The following is a 23,850-nucleotide window of genomic DNA, read 5'->3' on the forward strand; positions in this document are numbered from 1 at the left end:
TAAAAGATTTGTGATTACAATTGGCTGAATTAATGTTGAGGCTTTAAATGAAGATCAAACATGCATATTTTTACAACGGTAAAAATGAATCAAAGATTTTGATTTTTTCATTAATTTCAAGGTTCTATGTATTTCAATAAGCAACACACTCCCTTGCGTTGTCCCTTTATGATGACTCTGCAAGTTTATTCAAGGAATATGTCACATCAGCAAAATACAAAATTCTTAAAAACTTTTGGTTCGGCAAATGCATTTTCAATGAGTTTGCATGTTTTTGTACTTTTGCCTATTCTGATTGCAGGGCTTAAAATTTCAAGTTCAATGCTACTAGCCAAGCTTTTAAAGTTACCTGACCCCAGAAAAAGGCTTCCTTATCAAAAATGTATGCACACAGCTAAGCCACTGATAGTACTGAATGAACAACATACAAACGTGCATTAGACGGAAAGGACACCCAGAGTGGCATATAGATTCATATAAGATTTAAACATGCACAAAATCTATAAAATGCATTAAAGTTGTATTGGTGCCTAGTGTCACTTTAACTATCTTCTGGTTTAAGCAAATATGAGCCGTGTGGCCACCAATATTACTTGTATTACAGAAATATTAATTACAAGCAAGAGGAAGTGCAGACTGTGGGAGAACATTTCCTACTGCCCAGGGCTGAATTTTTGTTTAAAAGTTTTGAGTGGACGAGAGGAAATTTTGAGCCACGTCCTATACCTGATAGATAACCCACATACCTGTAGGATGCAGGAGGCACGATGTTGCTCCGGTAAACTCTCCAGCATGTCTGTAAAAGACCGAATCAGGCCCAGCAGCCAGAAGTTCTCTGTGTGAGAATCCTCATCAGCTGGATATACAAAAGGGTCCACTATGTATATAACTATAGCAGGCAAAGATGTGAGGCCTCCAGCTTGTTCTGGCTCTGTGGGGATGCCTATTTTCTCTCTCTCTGTGGTACTGTTTAGAATTACAAGAAACAACATATCAATGACGCAATACTAAACTCCATAAAAGGAAATATTACATATCTCCATACAGTAAAAATGACATTTCAAACAAAAATGTTCAGTGTTGTCCTTTACACAGATTGCAGTTCAAAAATATATAAATCTCTAGTCTATATATATATATATATATCCAATAGAAGCCTGCTGGAACTCCACAACAGATGAATATATAGTACTGCTTGCCTGGGTGCAAATTTCCCTCTTTGAAATATGTAGCATAAAAGAAAAAATAGGATGTGCTCGCAGGTCTTAGGGTAAAGTTGACTGGTGTATTCATTGAAAAAAAGCAATCAATAATTCATAATTTCTAGACTAATTTCTAGACTCAAAGCAGAGATGAAATGACTTAAGAGTATGTATAAAAATGGTCACAACGCTTAAGTATATACTCCTCTCTGATCAGGTTCCTACTGTTTAAAATTATCCAAAAATACAGATTTTGCGCTTACATCCATAATACCAAATTAATGGTATGCATAAAATTAATATATACTGATGTGTACTATAGTCATTATTGCCGCCCATTACTGCTTGGAGTTCAAGCTTAATTTTGTATGTTTGTATTTGCTTTTGTATTACACAGCCATGTTACAGTGCTGCCACCCACCCCATATGTTCCCTATTAAGGGAAAAGTGTGTAGGGATTTAGAAAAAAAACACCCCTCTCTGAGATTTTAGCTTTTAGTTTAAAGAAAGACGGTAAATTGTTAGTGATGGACTAAGATAAGAGTGTTTTGCCTTGATGTGGCAGGTGATCTTATACTTTCATGGCCACTGGAATGATACTAAGAAACCTCCAGTTATTTAACTGCATCATATATTGGAAGTATTTAATTGTATGCGCGAAATGAGTGACTATCTCAAACATGTGAACTTCTAAATAGTCCATTTCATTTTCCAGGGTACAGATGAGCGATTTTTCGGTTCAGCATGCACTAATTGAGATTATAGAGAGTGAATGGTCAAAAAAATACAGTCTTTGTACTTACCTTTCTGGTGCTTCTTGTTGGGTGGTTTGCTGGTTGGGCTCTGTTTCTCCACTGGGCTGGCTAGGTGCTGGCCTCTCACTAGAATTCACAGAATTCTGTGCCGGCGTGCTGCTAAACCCAGCTGGTGCAGTGCTATTCCCAGTGGGCGCAGAGGAGGATGAGGGTGGTGGTATGGATGAAGTGCTTGTGCCATTAGGAGTGGCATTAAAAGGAAGGTTGTTTACAGGTGGAGGTGCAGCAGCACTAGGGGTGCTTTGTTGAGAATGTGACTGGCCTTTCGGAGGTAATAACAGGCTGCTGTCCAACTGGAGTGACGAAAGGTAAGGAGCTACAGAAACAAATACAAATTAAGGACAGTTACAAACCTTTACATAATCAAAGGTTCAAGAGTGTCTATTTTGCACTAAATTAAGCAGTTCTGTTTTTCACATTACCAAAATTCACAGGTCATTAAATAAATCCCATAGCCAAAAACATGAAGGAAAGAGGTTCACTTACAAGCAAGGTCTAAACAGTTTTTCACCATTTCAAGGATGATAACTTCCTGTAACAAATACATCTAATTGAATTGGTCATAGTACCTGGATTCAACTAGGACTGTCCCTTATTTAAGAGTGAAACCATTTTTGAGAGGTTTCTAACTGAATGAGGATTCCTGGTCACCCACAACCCAACTCCTACTGGAGATGTGGCTAAGTCTGAGATTAAACCCTTCCTTCTAGCCATACCCATGCAATACCAGCAATAGGCGCTCTCATTGGTTAAAAGTTGTCTGATGGCACACAGTAAATTACAGCTGCCCATTCCAGCTTAGGCTAATGCTTCCTCGTCAGTTCAAATAGCACAGAGGGGACAGGCTACTGGGGACTCTCATTTAGTATTAAACCATTACAAAACAATTGTACACCGAATAGAAGAACAGAGCCAAGTGAGTTAAGGATGAAGCTCTAACAGGTCTTACAGTATCCCTTTAATTTTGCAGAAAACAGAAATGTTTCTTTTAAAAGCACCAGAACTACTAGCTTAATGAAGTTGTTTTGCTATATAGATCATGCCCCTGCAATCTCACGGATCCAATGTCTGCCATTTAAGAGTTAAATCAATGTGTTTATGCAGTCCAAGTCAGAGCTCCCTCCCTTCTGTGACCTAAACATTTACATTCTGTAGTGATAAATCTAATGTTTGAACTTATTTTATTTCAAAGTCTGTTTAATATAGAATTTCTCATCTCCTTCTCTGTTAATAGCCTGTTGTGTTTTTACATAGTACGCTGTTTACAGAGATGGAGATGAGAAATGGCCTGTTACTCACCAAGATGTTGGCGGCAAGTCTGCGTGTAGAGCCGCAAACGGGCATGATTATCTATCTCCTCAATGGAATTCTCCTCTGTAGACGTTTCGCCTTCTGAATGGCCAACCTTCATAATCCCATCACTAAGCACCTTACAGATTGGCCTGTGCTGACCAAGACGACACATCTGAGGAGTAGAAGCATTTCAAAGATTTACACATGAGTGTTAACCTTCTGTCATGTGATACTCTGTTATATAAAAAATGGCAATACTTAAGGCACTGGAAAGGCACACAATGCAAATGATAAGGAAAATAGAAACACTTTTTAATGTCTCCTCTGCTCTCCCGGCTTTGTCTATGCTGACTGCCAGGTGCAAAGAACACAGGTTATAAAAGAGCAAAAATGGAGCCACCCAGCTGAAGGATAGAGAGATGTGGACTTTTACAAAAATTGTTATTATTTACAACTCAAAAACAGTGATTTGAAGTGGTCATGCAACATGGAGTATGTATATGCCAATCAAGCAGTTAATCAACTATACTGGTCTTGGCTAACTTGACATTATATATCCTAATGCTCTGTATGGACAACAAATATTTAAGGGAAAACAAAACATTTCGGATCCACTATTCAAAGAATACATGAAAAGACACAGCTTTACTGACGTTTTTAGATCAACTGGATCAACAATTTGATTTATACTAATAACATATAGAAATTTTTACTAATTGAGATTAGTTCATTGTGTGCATGCCATGAAACACAGCTCACCTCATATACAGCACTCAGATCCCTAAAGAAGGCTTTGGCCCCATCTATCAAAGCTGGATTTTCAGGACAGAGCACCAGATATCCAACATCTCGCTGCCCCCCATAAGGCTCAAGTAGAAGACGCTCCCAGAAAGGAAGAGAGAATGGGGCCACTGTTAGGAAATCCTTGTCATAACCCACCAGAAGGTTGGGGATTGGCAGAGGTTCTGGAGATTCTTCTGAGCCTAAGAGCAAATAGTAGACAATCAGACAGTCAGTCAGTTTATTGTACAGTACACCTCAATATAAAAACATTTTATAGTGGCCTCAACTTTTGTGTGTGTGCGCGCGCAGATTTTTTTATTGGTATGTACAGGAAAATAACTATTGCATAAGACACAGGTCTGTATTTAATTAATATATATATATATATTGACAGGAAGGGTAAACAAATTAAAGGGACACTGTAGGCACCCAGACCACTTCAGCTTATTGAGTGGTCTGGGTGCTGTGTCCCTATTGCACTTAGTGCTGGAATGTTCCATAGAACTGCAATGTTTACATTGCAGCTTTAAGTCTGCCCTCTGTGGCTGTCTAACAGACAGCCGCTAGAGGGCTTCCGGAATCCAAACCGAACTTTGGTTGGTTATCTGATGCTGGACGTCCTCATGGACCTTCAGCGTCAGATTTTCCCCATAGGAAAGCATTGAAAAAGTGGCAGAGCCTGACTCAGTGATGAGAGACATTGGCGCTGGATTCAGGTAAGTGGTTAACCCCTTCAGCCCCGCGGGAGGAAGGGACCTAATAACCCTATAGTGCCAAGAAAACTGGTTTGTTTTCCTGGCACTATATTAATCAATTGATGGCAATAGCTAATATTTAATGATTTCCATTACATTTCCCCAGTTAGTAGGTGACCTTTACAAATGAATTAAGACAATAGTGCTGTTCTCTAAGTAAACAAAACAAAACAAAAAAAAACAACGTAATGTAACAATATATCATGCAAAGAAACTAAATTCTTATAAAAATACATGGATGTATTAGATGTTCAGATACAAATAAATAACATTGAAATGTATGTAAAATAAAAAGTTTGAGGCATGGATTTGAGGAAGACTATGGGAAGGACAGAATTAGATGTATGTATTGTCTAAAAGGTCACATCCATTCTGTGTATGTAAAAAAAAAAATATATATATTGTTTTTGCATATTTAGCATTTTACTGTGGCAATAAGACTTTCATTATATGTGTATATATTATGATATACAGCTCTTATGTTCTTATTTTGCACTTATACATTGTAAACTGATGATGAGCCTATTTCACATAAAAATGCATGAGCACAGGTGATTTTCTTATGCTCTATTATACCTGAGAAATATGGTAAATGTATTTCACTTCCTGAATTAACTATTAATAATACAGCAGTTACATTAAAGGGTCAACGCCAACTTCTGCTTTTAGAAGTGGTCAAAGTGGATGTGCAAAGTTTCTGCTTAAAAAGCTGCATATACAGAGAAATCTGTGATTGGGTGCCAGGGTGTAGTTACATAGTTACATAGCTGAAAAGAGACTTGCGACCATCAAGTTCAGCCTTCCTCACATATGTTTTTTGCTGTTGATCCAAAAGAAGGCAAAAAAACCCAGTTTGAAGCACTTCCAATTTTGCAACAAGCTAGGAAAAAATTCCTTCTTGACCCCAGAATAGCAGTCAGATTTATCCTTGGATCAAGCAGTTATTACCCTACATTGAAAGATTATATCCTTGAATATTCTGTTTTTGCAAGTATGCATCTAGTAGCTGTTTGAACATCTGTATGGACTCTGATAAAACCACTTCTTCAGGCAGAGAATTCCACATCCTGATTGTTCTTACAGTAAAAAAACCTTTCCTTTGCCTTAGACGAAATCTTCTTTCTTCTAGTCTAAACGCGTGACCTCGTGTCCTATGTAAAGTCCGGTTTGTGAATAGATTTCCACACAATGGTTTGTATTGGCCTCGAATATATTTGTATAATGTTATCATATCCCCTCTCAGGCGACGTTTTTCTAAACTAAATAGGTTTAAATTTGTTAACCTTTCTTCATAGCTGATCTGTTCCATTCCTTTTATTAATTTTGTAGCCCGCCTCTGCACTTTTTCTAGTGCCATAATATCCTTCTTTAGAACAGGTGCCCAAAATTGCACAGCATATTCAATGTGTGGTCTTACCAGTGATTTATAAAGAGGCAAAATGATATTCTCGTCCCGAGAATGAATGCCCTTTTTCATGCATGACAATACCCTACTGGCCTTGGCCACTGCTGATTGACATTGCACATTGTTGCACAGTTTGTTGTCTATAACAATTCCCAAGTCCTTTTCGTGTGTTGTTATCCCTAATTCGCTTCCATTAAGGGTATACGTTGCTTGTGTATTCTTTACGCCGAAGTGCATAACTTTGCATTTTTCAACATTAAATTTAATCTGCCATTTGAGTGCCCAGTCCTCCAGACTATCTAAATCCCTCTGCAGTAAAGTTATATCTTGCTCACATTGTATTATTTTACAAGGTTTTGTGTCATCTGCAAACACTTGCACTCTGGGACTCTGTTCCATACTGCCTAATGAGAGTCCTGTTAAAAAAAAATAACATCTCTGCGTACTTCTGTATTTACAGGCAGCGCTGCGATGTCTGCAATGTGTCATCTGTAAAACTGTGTGCACGTGGCTCTGTCCTTCTCTGCTAATTAGGAGATGTGAGGAATCTAGTGGCAAAATGAGTTTTCACAAAAAGAAAAATTCAGTACGTTACATTAACCCTTTAACCCTACCCTCTGTGCACCCCTCCCTTGGTGAAAATTGAATGAGTAATTTAATGAAAGTTGTGAATTTTCAATTAAAATCTATGTAGATAACTGTTGTGCTTTTTTTTGATTACTAAAGCCAAAATGAGCCATGTCTACTTTATTTAAATACAGTGCTCTATCTTCCTTACCATAGGATCCACGGCCAGCCATTTTATGGAACTGCTGCCAGGTGAGAGGGCCTTGCACATGTTGAATGTTCTCCCAAGTTCTTCCTGTTCTTTTTTTCTGTATGGCGTCTTGCAAGAAAGGCTGCAGAGAAAGTAGCATGCGCACCACATCCTGTGAGGGCAGCATGCTCACATCCAGCACTAGAGGAGGAGACAAATATAGCAGTATGTTAATAATATGGACGATAACATAACACAAAGAGAAAGAGTTGGAAATCTATAAACCAGATAATTCCTAAATGTGTCGAGAAGCCTGCAATGGCATTAACTTCACATAACGCAAGATATTTTTAGGTTTAAGGGTAGGACTTAAGGGTTAAGGAGAGTAGCAATTGGACACACATGCCCCCATGCTGAGATTAGTGAGAATTACAGTCCCATGTAGCAGCCATTTAGTTGCCGTCATAGGAAATGGCAGCAGGCGCTGCTCACACGCATATATATATATATATACACACACACACACACACACAAAATATGTGTGTATTCTGAAGAATTCATATTGATGAAACAATGCTCACCATTGCTGTGTGGCCAAAGGTGAAAGGTAGCACTCCTAACCAGAGCTTCATCCACTCTTCCTCCTGTAGGGTTGTCTACATACTGCCTTCCTTGCTCTAATGCATTCAGGCACTCTGGCCATGCATCTGAGCTTTCTGCTCGCACCTTGTCATAGCTCCATGTAGGTCCCTCAAGAAATGTTTCTCCCCGAGAGCAAGGCATGTCCCAAATACTGCTGGTAAAAGGCCGAGTGCACTGACTTTGCACGAGCAGTAAAAAACCAGGGTGTGGAGGCTCACGGCCTGTTTGCATCGCTTCTCGCATGTTTAACCTTCTTTCCACTGCCTGACCTACATCAGAGGACCTGCCAAAGATGTCCATCTCATCCTCTACAAAGAGTCCAGAATGGTAACCAAGGCGGCGGTTGATAATGGCACTAAATCCACATGTACAGCGATACTGGTCTTCATTAGATGAGTCTGGGATGTAAATGCCCACATCTGACCCCTTGATGTTAAGGTTGCAGGCACAGATGCAACAGCTATCAAAGTTCCGGTCTTTGAAGATGTTGAGAACAGAGTCAGAAAGCAATAAAGTAACATAAAGGCTGTGGGCTTCAGGAGCTGGATGACTGCTGGCTGGTTCCACTGAGCTTAGAGGCCTCATGGTGGATGGTGTGGATGCGGGGGAGCAGAGGTCAGTGCCATCATACTTCACAGAACCTTGGCCACTGGCTCCTCCCCCACCACGTGGAGTTCTAGGTGTTCTTGGAGTTCGAGGAGTAGGAACAGAAAAGCGAGGTGTGGCTGGGGAGGGCAAGACACCTCCAGTTCCACTGTTGCTAGCTGGAGCAGTGCTACACGGGGCAACAGGTGTGTTGGTTTGTGGAGTGTTCAACTGAAGATAATCTGGATCTGTTAAACTACCAACACTGGGAACATTCCTAAAGACAAAGATGGAAAACTTCACTTAAAATCAATAACCATAAATTATTATACAACAAAGTAAAGATACAAGAGTCAGAGAACAACAGTGCAGAATTGGGTATATATTAAAAAATAAAGCAGTTTGAAATTTTGTGAAACCACTGATCCAATTTACCGTATATACTCGAGTATAAGCCGACCCGAATACAAGCCGAAGCCCCTAATTTTATCCCAAAAAACTGGGAAAACTTATTGACTCGAGTATAAGACTAGGCTGGGAAATGCAGCAGCTACTGGTAAATTTCTAAATAAAATTAGATCCTAAAAAAAATATATTAATTGAATATTTATTTACAGTGTGTGTATAATGAATGCAGTGTGTGCGTATGTGTGTGTGTATGAGTGCAGTGTGTGTGTGCATGCATGAATGCAGTGTGTGTGTGCATGAATGCAGTGTGTGAATGCAGTGTGTGAATGCAGTGTGTGCAGGGCCGGTGCAAGGATATTTGCCGCCGTAGGCAAAAAATTTTTGCCGCCCCCTCCCCCCCCCCATATGTCCTGACTTCCCCTCCTCCTCCCTCAGTGGTCCTTACCTCCCCACCCCCGTGTTCCTTCACTCCCCCCCCCCCAGTGGTCCTGACTCACCCCTCCCCTAGTGGTCCTTACCCTCCCCTCCCCTAGTGGTCCTTACTTCCCCCTCCCCTCCCATAGTGGTCCTTATCCCACCCCCTCCCATAGTGGTCCTTATCCCCCTTCTCCCTCCCATAGTGTTCCTTATCCCCCCCATCCCTCCCATAGTGGTCCATATATACCCCCCCCCTCCCTCCCATAATGGTCCTTATATCCCACCCCCTCCCATAGTGGTCCTTATACCCCCCCTCCCTCCCATAGTGGTCCTTATACCCCCCCTCCCTCCCATAGTGGTCCTTATACCCCCCTTCCCTCCCATAGTGGTCCTTATACCCCCCTTCCCTCCCATAGTGGTCCTTATACCCCTTTTTTTTTATTATTAATTTTTTTTTTATTATTTTATTTCTTATTTTATTTATATTTTTTTTTTCGTCCCCCCTCCCTGCTTGATATATGGCAGGGAGGGGGGCTCTCCTTCCCTGGTGGTCCAGCATTGGTAGTTCAGTGGGGGGGAGAGGGGGGCTGGCAGAGCTGTACTTACCTTTCCTGCAGCTCCTGTCAGCTCTCTCCTCCTCCGCGCGGTCTGTGCAGCTCCCTCTGTCAGCTCACACTGTAAGTCTCGCGAGAGCCGCGGCTCTCGCGAGACTTACACTGGGAGCTGACCGAGGTGCTGAACGGACGGCGCGGAGGAGGAGAGAGCTGACAGGAGCTGCAGGAAAGGTAAGTACAGCTCTGCCAGCCCCCCTCTCCCCCCAGTCTGTATTATGGCAATGCAAATTGCCATAATACAGACTCTGACTCGAGTATAAGCCGAGTTGGGGTTTTTCAGCCCAAAAAATGGGCTGAAAAACTCGGCTTATACTCGAGTATATACGGTACACTGTATCCAGTATGCAGACATTGCTCTTTTAAAGTTAGCAATATGTAAGTTATCAGAATAAAAAAGTTCGGGCTCACTAGCAAAAAAAAAATAAAAAAAAATATTTAACAGATGATTGTGTTGTGTGCGTTTGTGTTTTTGTCAGATTCATCTCTTTTCAAAGTATACAATGTAGTACCACTTCATTCAAAGGGCCTTTGCTTTTTATATTTTATTATTTATGGGTGATTGTTCACCCTCCAATAAAGCTGCTGACCTTTTTACTACCCAATGAAGTCCTGTTTTACATCCACCTTACCGGATCAACAGGAGGGATAAAAAAGCCCCCCCAACAACATCAAGGTTTGCAGATGACACAAAACCCTTGAGCGAAATGTGAGTGCATTTCATTGAGTGCATAATTGCTCACAAAACTGTATTACACTATATATTTTCTTTGTTTCTTATTTTTAGATTTTACAGCCATATCCCAAATGTTTCTGGTTTTTCTATAGTACCACTTCATCTCTACATCAAATGGAAATCCAGGCTTCTGTCTCATTACACACTCACATATTTGGTTTGATATACTACTTCCTTAAATTATGGACATTTACCCATCAAAACGAACATCTGGACAGGGGAACACATATTTAAATGAGGGACCTTTAAATAGTTATCAATTACAGACAAGGGTGGAATCACATTAAACATGGCTATGCGTATATAGAGGTGAAATGAAAGTGGTACTGCAACATTTAGAGCAAGTTGGATGCATCTTACCCACAATATGGGTGCAATATGATCATGCTGGAATTAAATTGCTGGGTTAATTTTCAATAGCAAAACTGGACTTTGAAAGGGGGACGGGGGGCACAGTTCCACAATAGTCTGTGTGGCTTTGTGTAAACATGTATAAATATATAATTTTTTTGTCAATTTAAAGATTTAATATGTTATGGTCTTATTAACTGTTCCTTTAGCTTTAATGGCCAGTCAGAGTCAACTTTATCCACATGAATGCGCAAATAAACACAGATTGGCTATTAAAAAAGTGTGTATACCTGCTGTATTGTGGGACACTCCAATCAACATAATCACTCCAGCATATCCCCTCACCCCCAAATGTAGATAGTCAAACTATTTACTTAAATGGGGAGCAACTCCTGGTACTATAACCGCCCACCATTTCTCAAATACTCACATGTAACCATCTCTGCTGAAAGTAGTAGCAGTTGGCAGGGGAAGGTGCTGAATCTTTGGGGGAGCTGCCCAAGAAGGTCGATATACACAGGCATCTGGTATCTTCAAGGACAGCAGGCACTGGCTGGGCAAAGATTTGAGTGGAGCAAACATAGAGGACCCTAAGAAGGGCTGACAGGTAGAGATTCTGTGCACATAAGAGAAATCCTGAAGAAGAAGGAAAAAAAAATAAAAAACACAGATCAAATGATGAATCACTCTAAATATACCAGTGGTCTTCAAATAAAAAAAGAACGATGAGATATAAATCTACTGCAATTCACTCAGTAAGAATAATTGGCTTATCTCATAATACAAGCAATAATACATTTAACAATGAATTACCCATTAATCCCTTAAACTGGCAGTGTTACTTTGCAGGTTAATTTTTAAATAAATCCTTTCCTGCCCCCTCTATTTCCCCTCCTTTTTTTTTAATTCAGGAAGAAAACCAATTTCAAAGACATATAAAAGTAAATGATAGGTTTTGTTTTTTTCTTTTACACATTGTAGTTTCATAAGCCTTGTGTCCTACTATTTTTTTTAAAAAAAAATCTAATTTTTATTCTGCTGCATCACTCAACACCTTTGCCATGTGTTTTAGCAGACTTGTTTGGTCTTATAAAAGACATGACACACTTCAAATATTTTTCACAGATGCTATTTGGTAAACGGATACCTTATCTGTCACCATACTGGCTAATTAAAAAAGGGGGGGAATTGGAGGCACACTCAGAACATTCATTTCTAAGTAGTGGTGCAGCTGTAAAGCCCAAAATATAAAGAAAGAAACTATATTGCTGCCCCTGGTAGCGGCAATGATCTAGCCATGCTGGTACTTTAAAGACATACATGTTCCATGCTCTACCTTATTGTTTAAGCCCTGAAATGCATGATATGTCATGAATATATCTCTGGCAAATTTTCTAAAGCACCAAAATAAAATCCAAAATATTACTACCAAACAAGTACATTATTAAATTTTACCTTAATTGCCTCAGGTTTTGGGCTGCACAGACCCTCCTCAACCTCCATCTTGAACTCTACATTTTGCATAGAAGCCAAACTGACCATGGGACTCTCCATCATGCCCAGAGCTGCTGCTGTCTCCGAGCCTACTCCATCTTTGTACATCATGATGGGGGAGAAGGCAGGATGCTGCTCCAGAGAAGGCGGAGTTGGAAACATCCTCTGTAAATCAGCTGCTGCTGCAGGAGATAAAAATCAATATACTAGGAAAAACTGAAAAAGCACTGCAAAGCCACATTTAAAATGGTTGGCACTAATAAGAAAGCAAGAACAAATATCACATCACAAAAATGTTAATTCATCTGAAACAGACAGAAAAATAAAATGGCCTTTTAGTCTGCCCATAATTATTAAAGTTTGCTGTAATGGCTATGTTGACTTGATATCCTGGTGCAGTTTTTGGTTTAATGTCTTTAGGAACTGTTCGACTTAAACATAGGCTTTTCAAGTGCCTACAGCCACCAGGCCTCCTCAGTAGTACTTACAACGTGGTATTGACACCTCCGCATTAATAATGTCAATTATGTTCAACATGGCAGGCACTGATTAGCAGGAATCAGGTCTTTCTGATTCCTGCCAATCCTGCCTACAGTATTGAACTCAGGATTTTGTTCAAAATCTTTTAACATTACAAATGGAACACGTCAGGGGTGCCCCTAATCTCCTATGCTCTATGTCCTTGCTTTAGAGCCTTTACTTACAGCTATACGACAGAATAAAGATATACATGGGGTCCAAATAGGCCGGAGCGAATACAAACTCACCGCTTACGCAGATGACATATTAACGATAACTCAGCCACACATTTCTTTACCAAATTTAAAGAAAGAACTACATTTATACAGTCAAAATTCGTATTATAAGCTTAATACCAGCAAAACGCAAGCAATGTTCCTTAATATTTTTAAAATACAAGAAGATATTTTAAATCAGACCATTATTTTGATTGGAGGGAAGATTATCTATTATATCTGATATCCAAGAAGTTATACCAGAAGACGAATGGGATAAAAATGTCACTGTACATAAAGGAATGTCATCAATCACAGCACATTTTTAAATATCACGGAAAATATTGTACAGATGGTATATGGTACCCACTCGCCTTCGTGCAATTTATCCTGAAATGCAAGACACATGTTGGAGATGCCACTCTCATAAAGGCACTATGTTACATATATGGTGGTCATGTGAAAGAGTAAACAGCTTATGGGTAAATGTTTAAACACTGATTCAAGAGGTGACATCTTATAAACTGGACCATACACCGAAAGTGATAATATCTCTAAACCTTTGCGGAAATTGATATTCTTACTATTACCCACAGTGTCAATAATTATAGCTAGAAACTGGAAGACTACAAGTTTACCTTCAATACACAAAATCAAATCATTAATGTCATTGACCGTAGATTATGAGCTTACTATGTGGAATCAGACCAAAAGTGGGAGAGGAAAACTTTTATACAAACATAAGAACGATACATGCTTAGCAGAAACATGAGGTATATATTCAGAATAAGATGCTATAACCATATAAATCACACTTTTTATTTTTACAGTTTTAGGAATTATTTGAGAGAAAAAAAAATAACTACTTTCATACTTTGGTCATAATGTGTTTTTATCATTGATCTGGGGTGGGTTAAAACATAGTTCAGCCACAGGCATACTTAATAGATAGGACAAATAATCTACTAGATAATAATAAGCAACTGAAACTGAGTAAATATTAGTCTTCATTACTAGACTAAGAATTCTTTGACATATTAAATATTGGAAAGCTATTGACTGTGCCTTTTTTTTTTGCAGTCTCTAATATATCCAGAAGAAAATATAGAGTGGATATAGTAGTAGTCAGTAGGCCAAATATAATGGAAATAATATAATTTACTTGAAAAAAAGAAATTTAAATTATAAAAATAGGAATCAGATTAAAGGGACTGAGATGAAGTGCTCTGGGTGCAGCATACCTCTAGTTTAAAGCCTGCAATGTAAAACACTGTATTGTAGAAACAGCAATGTTTACATTGCAGGGTTAACACGTCTCTAAGTAGCCACCAGAGGCACTTCCTTTGCTATAGGGTCAAACTCAGTTGCAGATCAAATGCTGCTTCTAGAGCAAGATTTGGATGGTGCATGGAGACTGGCACGGCGAGGGCTTAAAGGTAAGTAGATCTCTCGATAGGTAGGACATCTAGATAGGTAGAAGGAAACTATAAGGTTAGGAATCCATGTTTGTATTCCTAACACTATTATGGCTATTTAATTCAGTGCTCTTAGCCTATCAGTGTTGTCCAGGATGGTTACAGTTGACATTGATAATACAGAAGTATTAATTCTACATTATCAACAGGGTCAAGACACAGTTAGGCTTTCGGTTCCAGGATATTGTGTAGAAACATCTTAAAATCTGTTACAATATTTTTTATATCAGTTTTACATTACATTTACTGGAAAGGAATACACTGTTCTATTCCACTTAATCTGAATAAAAAAAAGAAATGAAGGACCTAAAGTAGATCATAGTCTACTATCAACACTCACTTGGTAGGTATGGAACAGTTGTCCTTCCATCTTTGCCAAGTGCCCGATCTTCTGCCCCTCCTGGGGGCACCTTTATTGCACGAGTTCCTGGAGAGCCTGCCTGCAAAGACAATTACATTCAGTGGTAAAAGAGCAGCAACCAACTATTACATCAATTAAAAAGTCACTATACTTACAGAAGCCCAAATTAAAAAAAAACATTCAATGAGCATAAAAAAATAATGTAGTTTTTAAGATACATGCCACTTACCACTGGACACTTACATTTGCAGGATATAAATGTAAAGGGCCCTAACTAACTGACACTGTGGACTGGCAGAGATGCATGCTCCATCATACTAGCTGCCGGTTGTACTCAATGTAAAGCTGCATCATTTGTAAAGAAACAATTTATAAGCATATGTAATCTGCTATCTTTAGATAAATCAGCTGCCAACACCAGTTTTTTAAATGTACTGTATTTTTCCATGTATAAGACTATGTTTTCTTCAAAAAAAATTTAGTCTAAAATTGGGGTCGTCTTATACACTGAATGTCATTGCAAGGGTTAAAAAAACCTGAGCCGGGGGCGGAGCCTAACTGCCGAAGCGAGCGGACGCACCAAATTGAAGCTCCGAGCACAAAACAGAGAAACTGGGCCCAAAATAACCCTTACCGACCACTGCACAGCTGTGGCAACTTATCAAGGTCCATGGGACGGAAAATAAAAAAACAGCGACTGACAAGCCTGCTCCGGCGCTGACAATCGGAGATATGTGGAGGCAGGCATGCAGCACCAGCGGCTCCAATATGGCGGCTCTCCACAGAGGCTGCTCAGGCGACTGCTCGGGGGAAGACTACCCCACAGCCTCAATCCCGATGTAGAGGGAAAAAAATAATAAAACAGGAGCGGATTCTGACCGGGTCACCACAGGGATCTTAAAATCATTACTGGCAGATCTGCAGAAGAACATTCTGGCGGACGTCACAGCTCTCCGGGGTGAACTGTAGGGCCTGACAGGCCACATTAACTCCTTGGAAGACTCCTCCAAAAACCACATAAGGGACATTTCCTCATTGCAAAAAGCCGTGCAGGACTTGCAACATCAGAACAAAATACACGAACACTGCTTTGCGGCCCAAGAAGGTGCCAGAAGAAGAAATAACCTAAAAGTCAGAGGGATCCCAGAGGAGGTGCCAGAAGCTGAGCTGCCACAGGTGCTCAGGCGCATACTTACAACCATACTACCACCCGGACAGGCTAAAGCTATCATCCACGCAGACCTCTTCCGTGTCCCCCAAACCCACCAGAGCCCCAGCTACAGCCACAAGAGACACAATAATCACCTTCCGGACCGGGAAGGACAAAATGGCGGTCCTCTCCGCTCTCCGGGATAAAACCCCCCTCCAGCTGGAAAATATGGAACTTGCCTTTTTCGCCGACATATCCAGCGGAACCCTAGCATGGCGCAGGTCACTCCGACCTCTTACCTCCCTTCTCCAACGACCAAAAATAAGCTACAGATGGCTGCCTTCCCAAATACTCCTAGTACAACATGGAGCCAACACACATCGGATACAAGGCAACCAGGACGCAGCGGATCTCTTACGGTCGCTAGGCCTAGACTCACTCTCGCAAGACAGAGCCCACGAGCTAAACTCGCCCACCCGAAATTGGGATCCAGCAAGAATCATCCTGTTACTCCTGCGAGGCTCCACGTCTGACACCTACGCCTCAGTCACCACCTAACCAGGAACGATGGGCAGCACCCACTTGCCATATGGGAACATGAAGTGCCTTCCTAGAACTGCCGCAAACCGTTTTATACAAGGGGTTCACTTTAATTATTTTTTTTTGAACCTTATAAAGTTGAGTTAAAAATGTTGATGTCCCATTATATGCTCACTTTCACCGTTAATTATACCTACCTCCACAGAAACAACTCATACCCTATACCAGGTCACGTCCAAAGTGAGCCGAAAATCATACATGCTCTCTTACACAGTTACCGATAAAACAAACAAGGGTAGACACAACCCAGGCAGTTGCAATATACACTAACCATGTTACTTCTGAAATGTTCATGTCGTTGATCTAGTTTCTATTTAACCATTCACATGTCCAGCTAACACACACAGAATGTAGAACCTATAGTACTAGATAACCGGACATACATGAATAGTCTGCAATCCAGACACTTGACGGGAAACGAGAGCAATAACACTATACTGTTTAAGCTAACATTTATCTACTATACCTTAACAAGCACACACATACTGGATACTCACCTTGGCTAATCACTCCCATGTTGGCAGTTAAAGTATTTAAAGCTTAGCCTATTGCCTCAATATTGTTTACTGACACATGTTTAACGTGTCATCTTCTCGCTATACCTAAAAAATTGGGTTTAGCCTGCTACAACATAATACCTAAAAATGCCTAATTGAATGATTGTTACTTAATCTATGGCGTGCTGTTGTGGCACTCCACAAATGCTTGTAATTTTCACGCACAGAAAAAAAATAAAGAATTAAAAAATAAATAAATACATTTAAAAAAAAACCTGAGCCAAGATGTCGCCTGCCATGTTTCAGTGTGCCAGGGCCCTTTCTGAATCCTGTGGCAAGGAAAAAGAGGTCCCTATATGCGTATCTCCAGAGACATGCCACACCATAAAAAGAGCAGCCATATTAATGTATGCTCCACCTCAGGTAGGTCTTGCTTTCTGATAGAGATATATATATATGGGAGAAAATGGGGATCAGAGTGAATACTGATGTGATGTCCCAGCATGCCCTCACATCACCTGCTGTATTGTGGGAGCATGCACTATGGAGCCATTAACTAAACAGAGTACTGTAGCACAGGGGAGGCACGAGAATCAGAAGTGTGTTGTTCTCCTCAGAAGTCACCTCTAAAATATCAAAGTTGTTCTATTTGATGCTTAAAATATTTATTTCTTAATTTTGGGCTTAAAAAAATAGGGGTCGTCTTATACACAGAAAAAATACAGTATATATTTCTGGCAAAACAAATATCCAGAAACTAAACAAACTATTATATATACGGACATCAGGCACCTTAAAACAATAGCCAGTGCTCAGGGGTGGGGTGGGGGTGGGGGAGTGAGTCTGTCTCAGAGTTCACGCATCTGTGTTCCACCATGTTTAATCAATTATGTGCCCCGACTTCAGCCTCAGATTCATCCAAATACCTGAAGGTGTGCAGCAGATACAGCATTATTTTGGTCTGAGCACTTACTTCCAACTGCCCAAAAGAGCAGCATATATTGGATTAATTGGTGCCCTTCTGCTTCTCCCCAAAGAGATAGAACAGTAGGCTATCAATGTGTTTATTAGACGAAAAATGCAACAAGACCTGTGAGAATAAGCAAAGTACCTCAAACATGTTGCTAGTCAGCCAAATTCCTCTGACAAAACCAAAGTTAAACATTTTCTATGGCCATTACTACAAGCTGTATGTCACATTCCTCTTGCTCAAGTAAACAAAGGAAATATTAGCAGGCACATCTTCCAGCTTAAATACATTTCCATAACACAACTACTTTTTAATGTGATAATATCTATGCAATCTTTAATCTGCATTCACCAGCATTTCCCCCAAGGCCCTGTTTACAATCAATGTTGACATTTTTTGGTACATTAAAGTATTTCAGTACTTGCCATGCAGCAATGCAACCGATCATGTTTGCCACACTAATCACATGTAAATTATTCCACACCAAATGCCAACTTTAAAGAGAGAGCCTATCTTGACAGGTTCACTTTTACTAAAGGAACACTATAGCATTAGGAATACAAACATGGACTACCTATTTAGATGTCTAGATCCCCACAGATTTAAGTAAAAAAGTAGCTTCATTACCTTTTCTCTATCATCATGCTGGCCCCACCTCCATGGCTGGGATCATCAATCTTGAAGATCTCAGCCTATTCAACGTTTCCCCTAGAAAAGCATTGGGAGGCTATTGCACATGCACACAAAAACGTGTCAATCTCCTCATAGAGATGCATTTAATCAATGAAACTATATGGGGAGCGTTTAAAGTTTCCATGAACATAGGTGCTGCACACTGTGCAGCACTGAGATAGGAAGCAACTGTAGTAGCAGTCGAGTGACTCCAGCTAGGGGTATGGCTAGTCCGCAACGTAAACATTACCTTTTCTCTGCTTACCCTCACTCAAAATGCCAACATGGTGGGTACACTGATTGCATATCAATCTAAACAGAATGATACAAGTCACTTTATTCTCGTATTACCATAGAAAGAGCGAGACGTGCTTGCTGTAGATAGATTTACAGTGAATACTTTGCAGATGCTGTAATGGAGGACAGGAGAACATGTAGAAGATGTATCCACCTCTCCCTAATCACTCAATTGTTGGCATAGACCTACAAGGCAACAATTGATTGTGAAGTGAATTATAATATATTTGTAATCATTTATGGAAAAACTCAACTTTTGAGAGCAATTCTGCTACAATGCTCTATAGATCAGTGGTTCCCAAACCCCTACCAGTCCAGGATTTAGAGATTACTCTGTTATGTATGTCTAAGGTGTTTCTTCTTCTTTTTTTTCTAAAAACACATTAGACATAACAGAGTAATCCCTGAATCCTGGGCTGGTAAGGGTGCCTTGGGGACTGGTTTGGGAATCACTGGTATAAAGATTTTACAGTGAAGTTGTATGTACCAACGTAACCCCTTTCATACTGTATTTTATTTATTTTTAGTTTAAGGAACATTGCAGGCACCAATGCCACAATGCCTTTCCAGAGTAAATGGCCAGACTGTTTAAGATTAGTTAGGAGCCTGTGTCGCATTTGGCTTCGCTTGTAGGAGAAGTTTGAGGCCTCCCCTGAGCCAAGCACAGCCCTATACAGAGCTCCACTCATTGACTGAGAGCTGCCCTGCTTCCGCCTTGCTCAGCTGCAGCCTGGGGAGACAAGGTAAATTGTCAAACTATTTTAAAACAGTTTGACTACTTATTCTAGGAGAGCACCAGGGTTCACCTGAAACCATAACCACTAAAGCAGACTGTATATTACTTGGCATGTTCAATAATCCCCTGCCTAAAGTATAAAATAAAAATAGGAAAGGAAGTAGAGTGAAACAACAGGCAAATGATGTTATATGAACATTTCCACACCAAAGTGTCGTTAATTAGCTTCCATGCATAACAAATCACCTGTGTAGTTCAACAACAACCTTCTGTCTTGATGCCTAGCAAGAATCCCATCACAAATTGCATGCTCACTTTTTCTTTTATTTTCACAAACAATCCTGGCACATTGTTTATAGCAACGAGATTAAAAGTAGCATCGGCAGTGTCTCTACTCCCATAATGTTACAAAATTAAAGTATCAATGAGAGTGTGGTGCAGTGGTATATTTCACATTCACATCACAGTCCATCATGGCATGCATCAACTACAATTATCCCCTACAATAATTTAATTCACTAGATAGTGTAAACCAGGTTGTCAGATGGGTTTAGATTTCCTATTTTAAATCATCTTGGAAAACATTTCCACAAGATTTCTTACAGTTACCATAAAAATAACTTTGAGATGACCCTGCTCCAACAAAATTCTATAAACCATTAAATGGTGATAAAGAAAAGAAAAGAAAAAAAAATCAACATGTTATGTGATTCATATTTATTTCTGTCCACTTTTATGTCAACAAATGAAATTCAAAATTATTTATCATGATGCTCAATGTCCTTCTGCGGTTTTACGTCTATTTCTACAGGTAGCATTTTTGTTACTGCACTAATGTTAAAACTCACCAGGTCCTCATCCTCAGAGTTGTCGAATATGTTGTCCAGGTCGTTGAGAGAGGGAGCCAGGTCAGTAACCTGTGTGAGACTTGCAGCCACCCCTCTGTCCTGCCGTGGATCTGCAAAGCAAGGGATCCGGAAAACATTTGTAAACATAAAAATAACGCACAAATGCTGTGTGTTGATAAGAAAGACGTATGAGATATTATATATATATATATATATATATATATATATATATATATATATATGAGCAGATTCAAAATGAATATTTTCTGTAAACATGTATAACACTATTTTAGTTATATCCATGTTAAACACTGGTGGAACATAAATAAGTTAACTTTAAAACATTCCATATATATCTCAAAAACTTATTGATAATATTAAAATCTTACTTCAACCACCATGAGTATGCAAGTGCAGTGTTTTGGTTTGGAATGCTCCACACACACAGAGATATTGGTAATTGTGTGCTGGGGCGATTTGCCATATAAATTCTGTGCATACTTAATGTCTGTCGTCAGCGCATGTTGCAAACAGACGTTAAAAATCTTCCCCTTGCAGGCAGAGAGCAAGCTCTCCCCTCCCACCCTGTGGACACTCCCTCCCTCCTTCCTCGCAGGTTTCACGGACCACGTGTAACACCTGTGACATCAGGAGGGAAAGTCAGGAAGTCAGTGCCGGGAGCTTTGCCCGGTGCTGGATTGAAGATGCGTTGTTTTTATTTAAAAACAAAACAAAAAAAAACAACTCACTTCTTTCTAGCTTTTATTGCAATCTATAGTGCATAATAGGGCAACTTCCAAAGAAACAGAGTAGGTCACTGGCGATTTAAAGCTCTTTAAAGATTGTGGAAATATACCCATCAGTCCTAACCTAGCCCATGCATCATGGAGAGAGCACTTCAAATTGCTGCAAATCACCTAGACAGATTGATACATTTAAAGGAGATAGGGGTCACAAGTTACTCTAGCTTCTTCAAATATGTAAATATGCAGGGGAAAAAAAATGTTAATGATAGTAAAGTTAATAATGTATAGGTCTATTAACTTTTAAATCAGAAGTCATGTTTCTGAAGGAACACTCTGCATGCTACTGCCATCTCAAACATACTGCAAGAGTAACTTTTAGACACCGGTAGCAGCAAAAAATTAATATTGTTTTGTGTGCGCAATTAGGATGCAGTTTCTTACGTACCTGATTTGGTCGAAGGACTAAAAATAGACATGGCATCTTTTCCATCAGGCACTGGGGCAGGGTGTTCTGTTGGTGAGGCATCTTTTTCAAACCCCTCATCACCCTGGAAAGGCACAAACGATTATATAGAGGGAGATTTTTCAGTTTTGCTACAATCTGTTATCCTCCCCGTCTGGGTTATTAGACAAGCTACATATGTGACTCCCAGCTTGCAGTTACATTTGTTGCTAATCTTGTATCAACTCCTTGCAGTTTTCTATCTAAGCTTCCAATTATCACTGATTTGACAGTGAGATAGTATTAGACTGATATTCATATTTTTTTAGTTTTGTTTATTTTTGTCTTACTTTAAAGGGACACTATAGTCACCTGAACAACTTTAGCTTTATGAAGCAGTTTTGGTGTATAGAGAACATGCCCCTGCAGCCTCACTGATCAATCCTCTGCCATTTAGGAGTTAAATCCCTTTGTTTATGAACCCTAGTCACACCTCCCTGCATGTGACTTGCACAGCCTTCCATAAACACTTCCTGTAAAGAGAGCCCTATTTAGGCGTTTTTTTTTTTCATGCAGGCTCTGTCAATCATAGCCAGGGGAGGTGTGGCTAGGGCTGCATAAACAGAAACAAAGTGATTTAACTCCTAAATGAATTGGCAGTGAAATTGCAGGGGAATGATCTACACACTAAAACTGCTTTATTTAGCTAAAGTAATTTAGGTGACTATAGTGTTCCTTTAATTATTATTTAATTTTCTATTTACTTACTGAATATTTATTTTAGACAGTATTACTTAGATACCCTTTATAGTCTATCTCTATGTGCTTTATGCACTTTTGGGGAATTTATTTCTTCTTATACAGGCAGAAGTTATATTTATTCTGCTGACAACTTTTATATATGTGACTTAGTATTTTTCACCTATTCCTTTTACTATACTTATTAAAAGTTATGTTTTATTTAGTTTACTCGCTTTACAAAGGGGCTCATCTACTAAATGGTTTACCCTTTCGTTGTTCTTTTCTATACTTTGGCTTAAAGAGGGAAAAAAAAATTATGCAAAGCAATAACTCATAAAAAATATACCTTTTAAAAATGAAAACATAAGAATTCATGGGGAAGCGTACGACTTCATTAGTCATACAAAATATATTTGTTACATTTAAGGATTCAGCCATGTTGAATCTCTGTAAAGCCCGCCACTGCTGCCAAATAGAAGACTGTCTGTGACACAGCACAGAAGCTTGTTTCGATTGAGGCAACTACAAAGGTTTTTTTTTTGCCAATTCAGAATGGGCCCCATACCTGCCAACTATTACAAATATTTTGGAAGAAATGTTCTCATAACACTATAACTCTATATATCTATATCAAGTGGTACCCCAACAACCTAAGTAAAGAGAAAATTGAAGTGCTTATGGTACAAGGAAAATACGGGTGACATTGATCATTTTCCACAAATGTTCTTATTCCTACTGTATTATGTTTAGATTGTTGCAAAAAGCAATAGAATTTGAGAATCACATCGAGAGTAACCATGGGAATGTAGGTACCTTAAGTTTTCGAGAGGGGTCCCTTTCTGCTCCCATTTTGCACTTCTTTGTGTTGGTAAAGCTATACTTTATGTCACCATCCTCAAAAGTGTAAGGGTCTTTGGGATCCCCAAAACCTTCACACGGCCGATGGAGCTGATCCAGATACGTGAGAGAGTCTGGACGATTCTCATCCAACACCTTGAAACGTTTGTTTGGCTGAGCAAGGAGCCTAGCAGAAGGCATATGATAAACAAAGTAAAAGCTAGTTAGATTTACTCAATACGGAGTGGAATAAGACCATTCTTAATGGAACCAATACATTGAAACATCACAATCCGTTTTAATAGCACAGCTTCACTACATTTCTATTGTTAATTACATATATTGTTACCATGCTGTAGAAGCCAGCATGTGCTGATAGCGTTAATTATGCTGTAATGCATGATGTTGCATACATACCAATATTAAAAACACGGCATCAAATAGGAAATAGGCATGTTATAACAGTATACAACAAGTTTAAGACATGTTC

General features: G+C 39.5%; 1 protein-coding gene across 2 annotated transcripts in view; it reads right to left on the bottom strand.

Moving 5' to 3' along the window:
• The window catches only part of MED13L (mediator complex subunit 13L), a 155,661-nt gene that overhangs the window by 16,008 nt on the left and 115,803 nt on the right, over positions 1–23,850 (bottom strand). Inside the window, exons 11-22 of one of the 2 annotated variants that reach the window (XM_063454733.1) lie at positions 23,337–23,547; positions 21,786–21,888; positions 20,595–20,704; positions 14,804–14,903; positions 12,216–12,433; positions 11,191–11,396; positions 7,592–8,514; positions 7,032–7,211; positions 4,070–4,293; positions 3,317–3,482; positions 2,006–2,333; positions 747–966 (exon numbers count right to left, since the gene is read on the bottom strand). In XM_063454733.1, the coding sequence (XP_063310803.1) occupies positions 747–966; positions 2,006–2,333; positions 3,317–3,482; positions 4,070–4,293; positions 7,032–7,211; positions 7,592–8,514; positions 11,191–11,396; positions 12,216–12,433; positions 14,804–14,903; positions 20,595–20,704; positions 21,786–21,888; positions 23,337–23,547 (2,989 nt within the window). Of the gene's footprint in view, positions 1–746; positions 967–2,005; positions 2,334–3,316; positions 3,483–4,069; positions 4,294–7,031; positions 7,212–7,591; positions 8,515–11,190; positions 11,397–12,215; positions 12,437–14,803; positions 14,904–20,594; positions 20,705–21,785; positions 21,889–23,336; positions 23,548–23,850 lie in introns of both variants that reach the window. The other variant, XM_063454732.1, reaches the window with a different exon arrangement.

Source organism: Pelobates fuscus, chromosome 5 (genome assembly GCF_036172605.1).
Source record: "Pelobates fuscus isolate aPelFus1 chromosome 5, aPelFus1.pri, whole genome shotgun sequence".
Taxonomy (NCBI): Eukaryota; Metazoa; Chordata; class Amphibia; order Anura; family Pelobatidae; genus Pelobates; species Pelobates fuscus.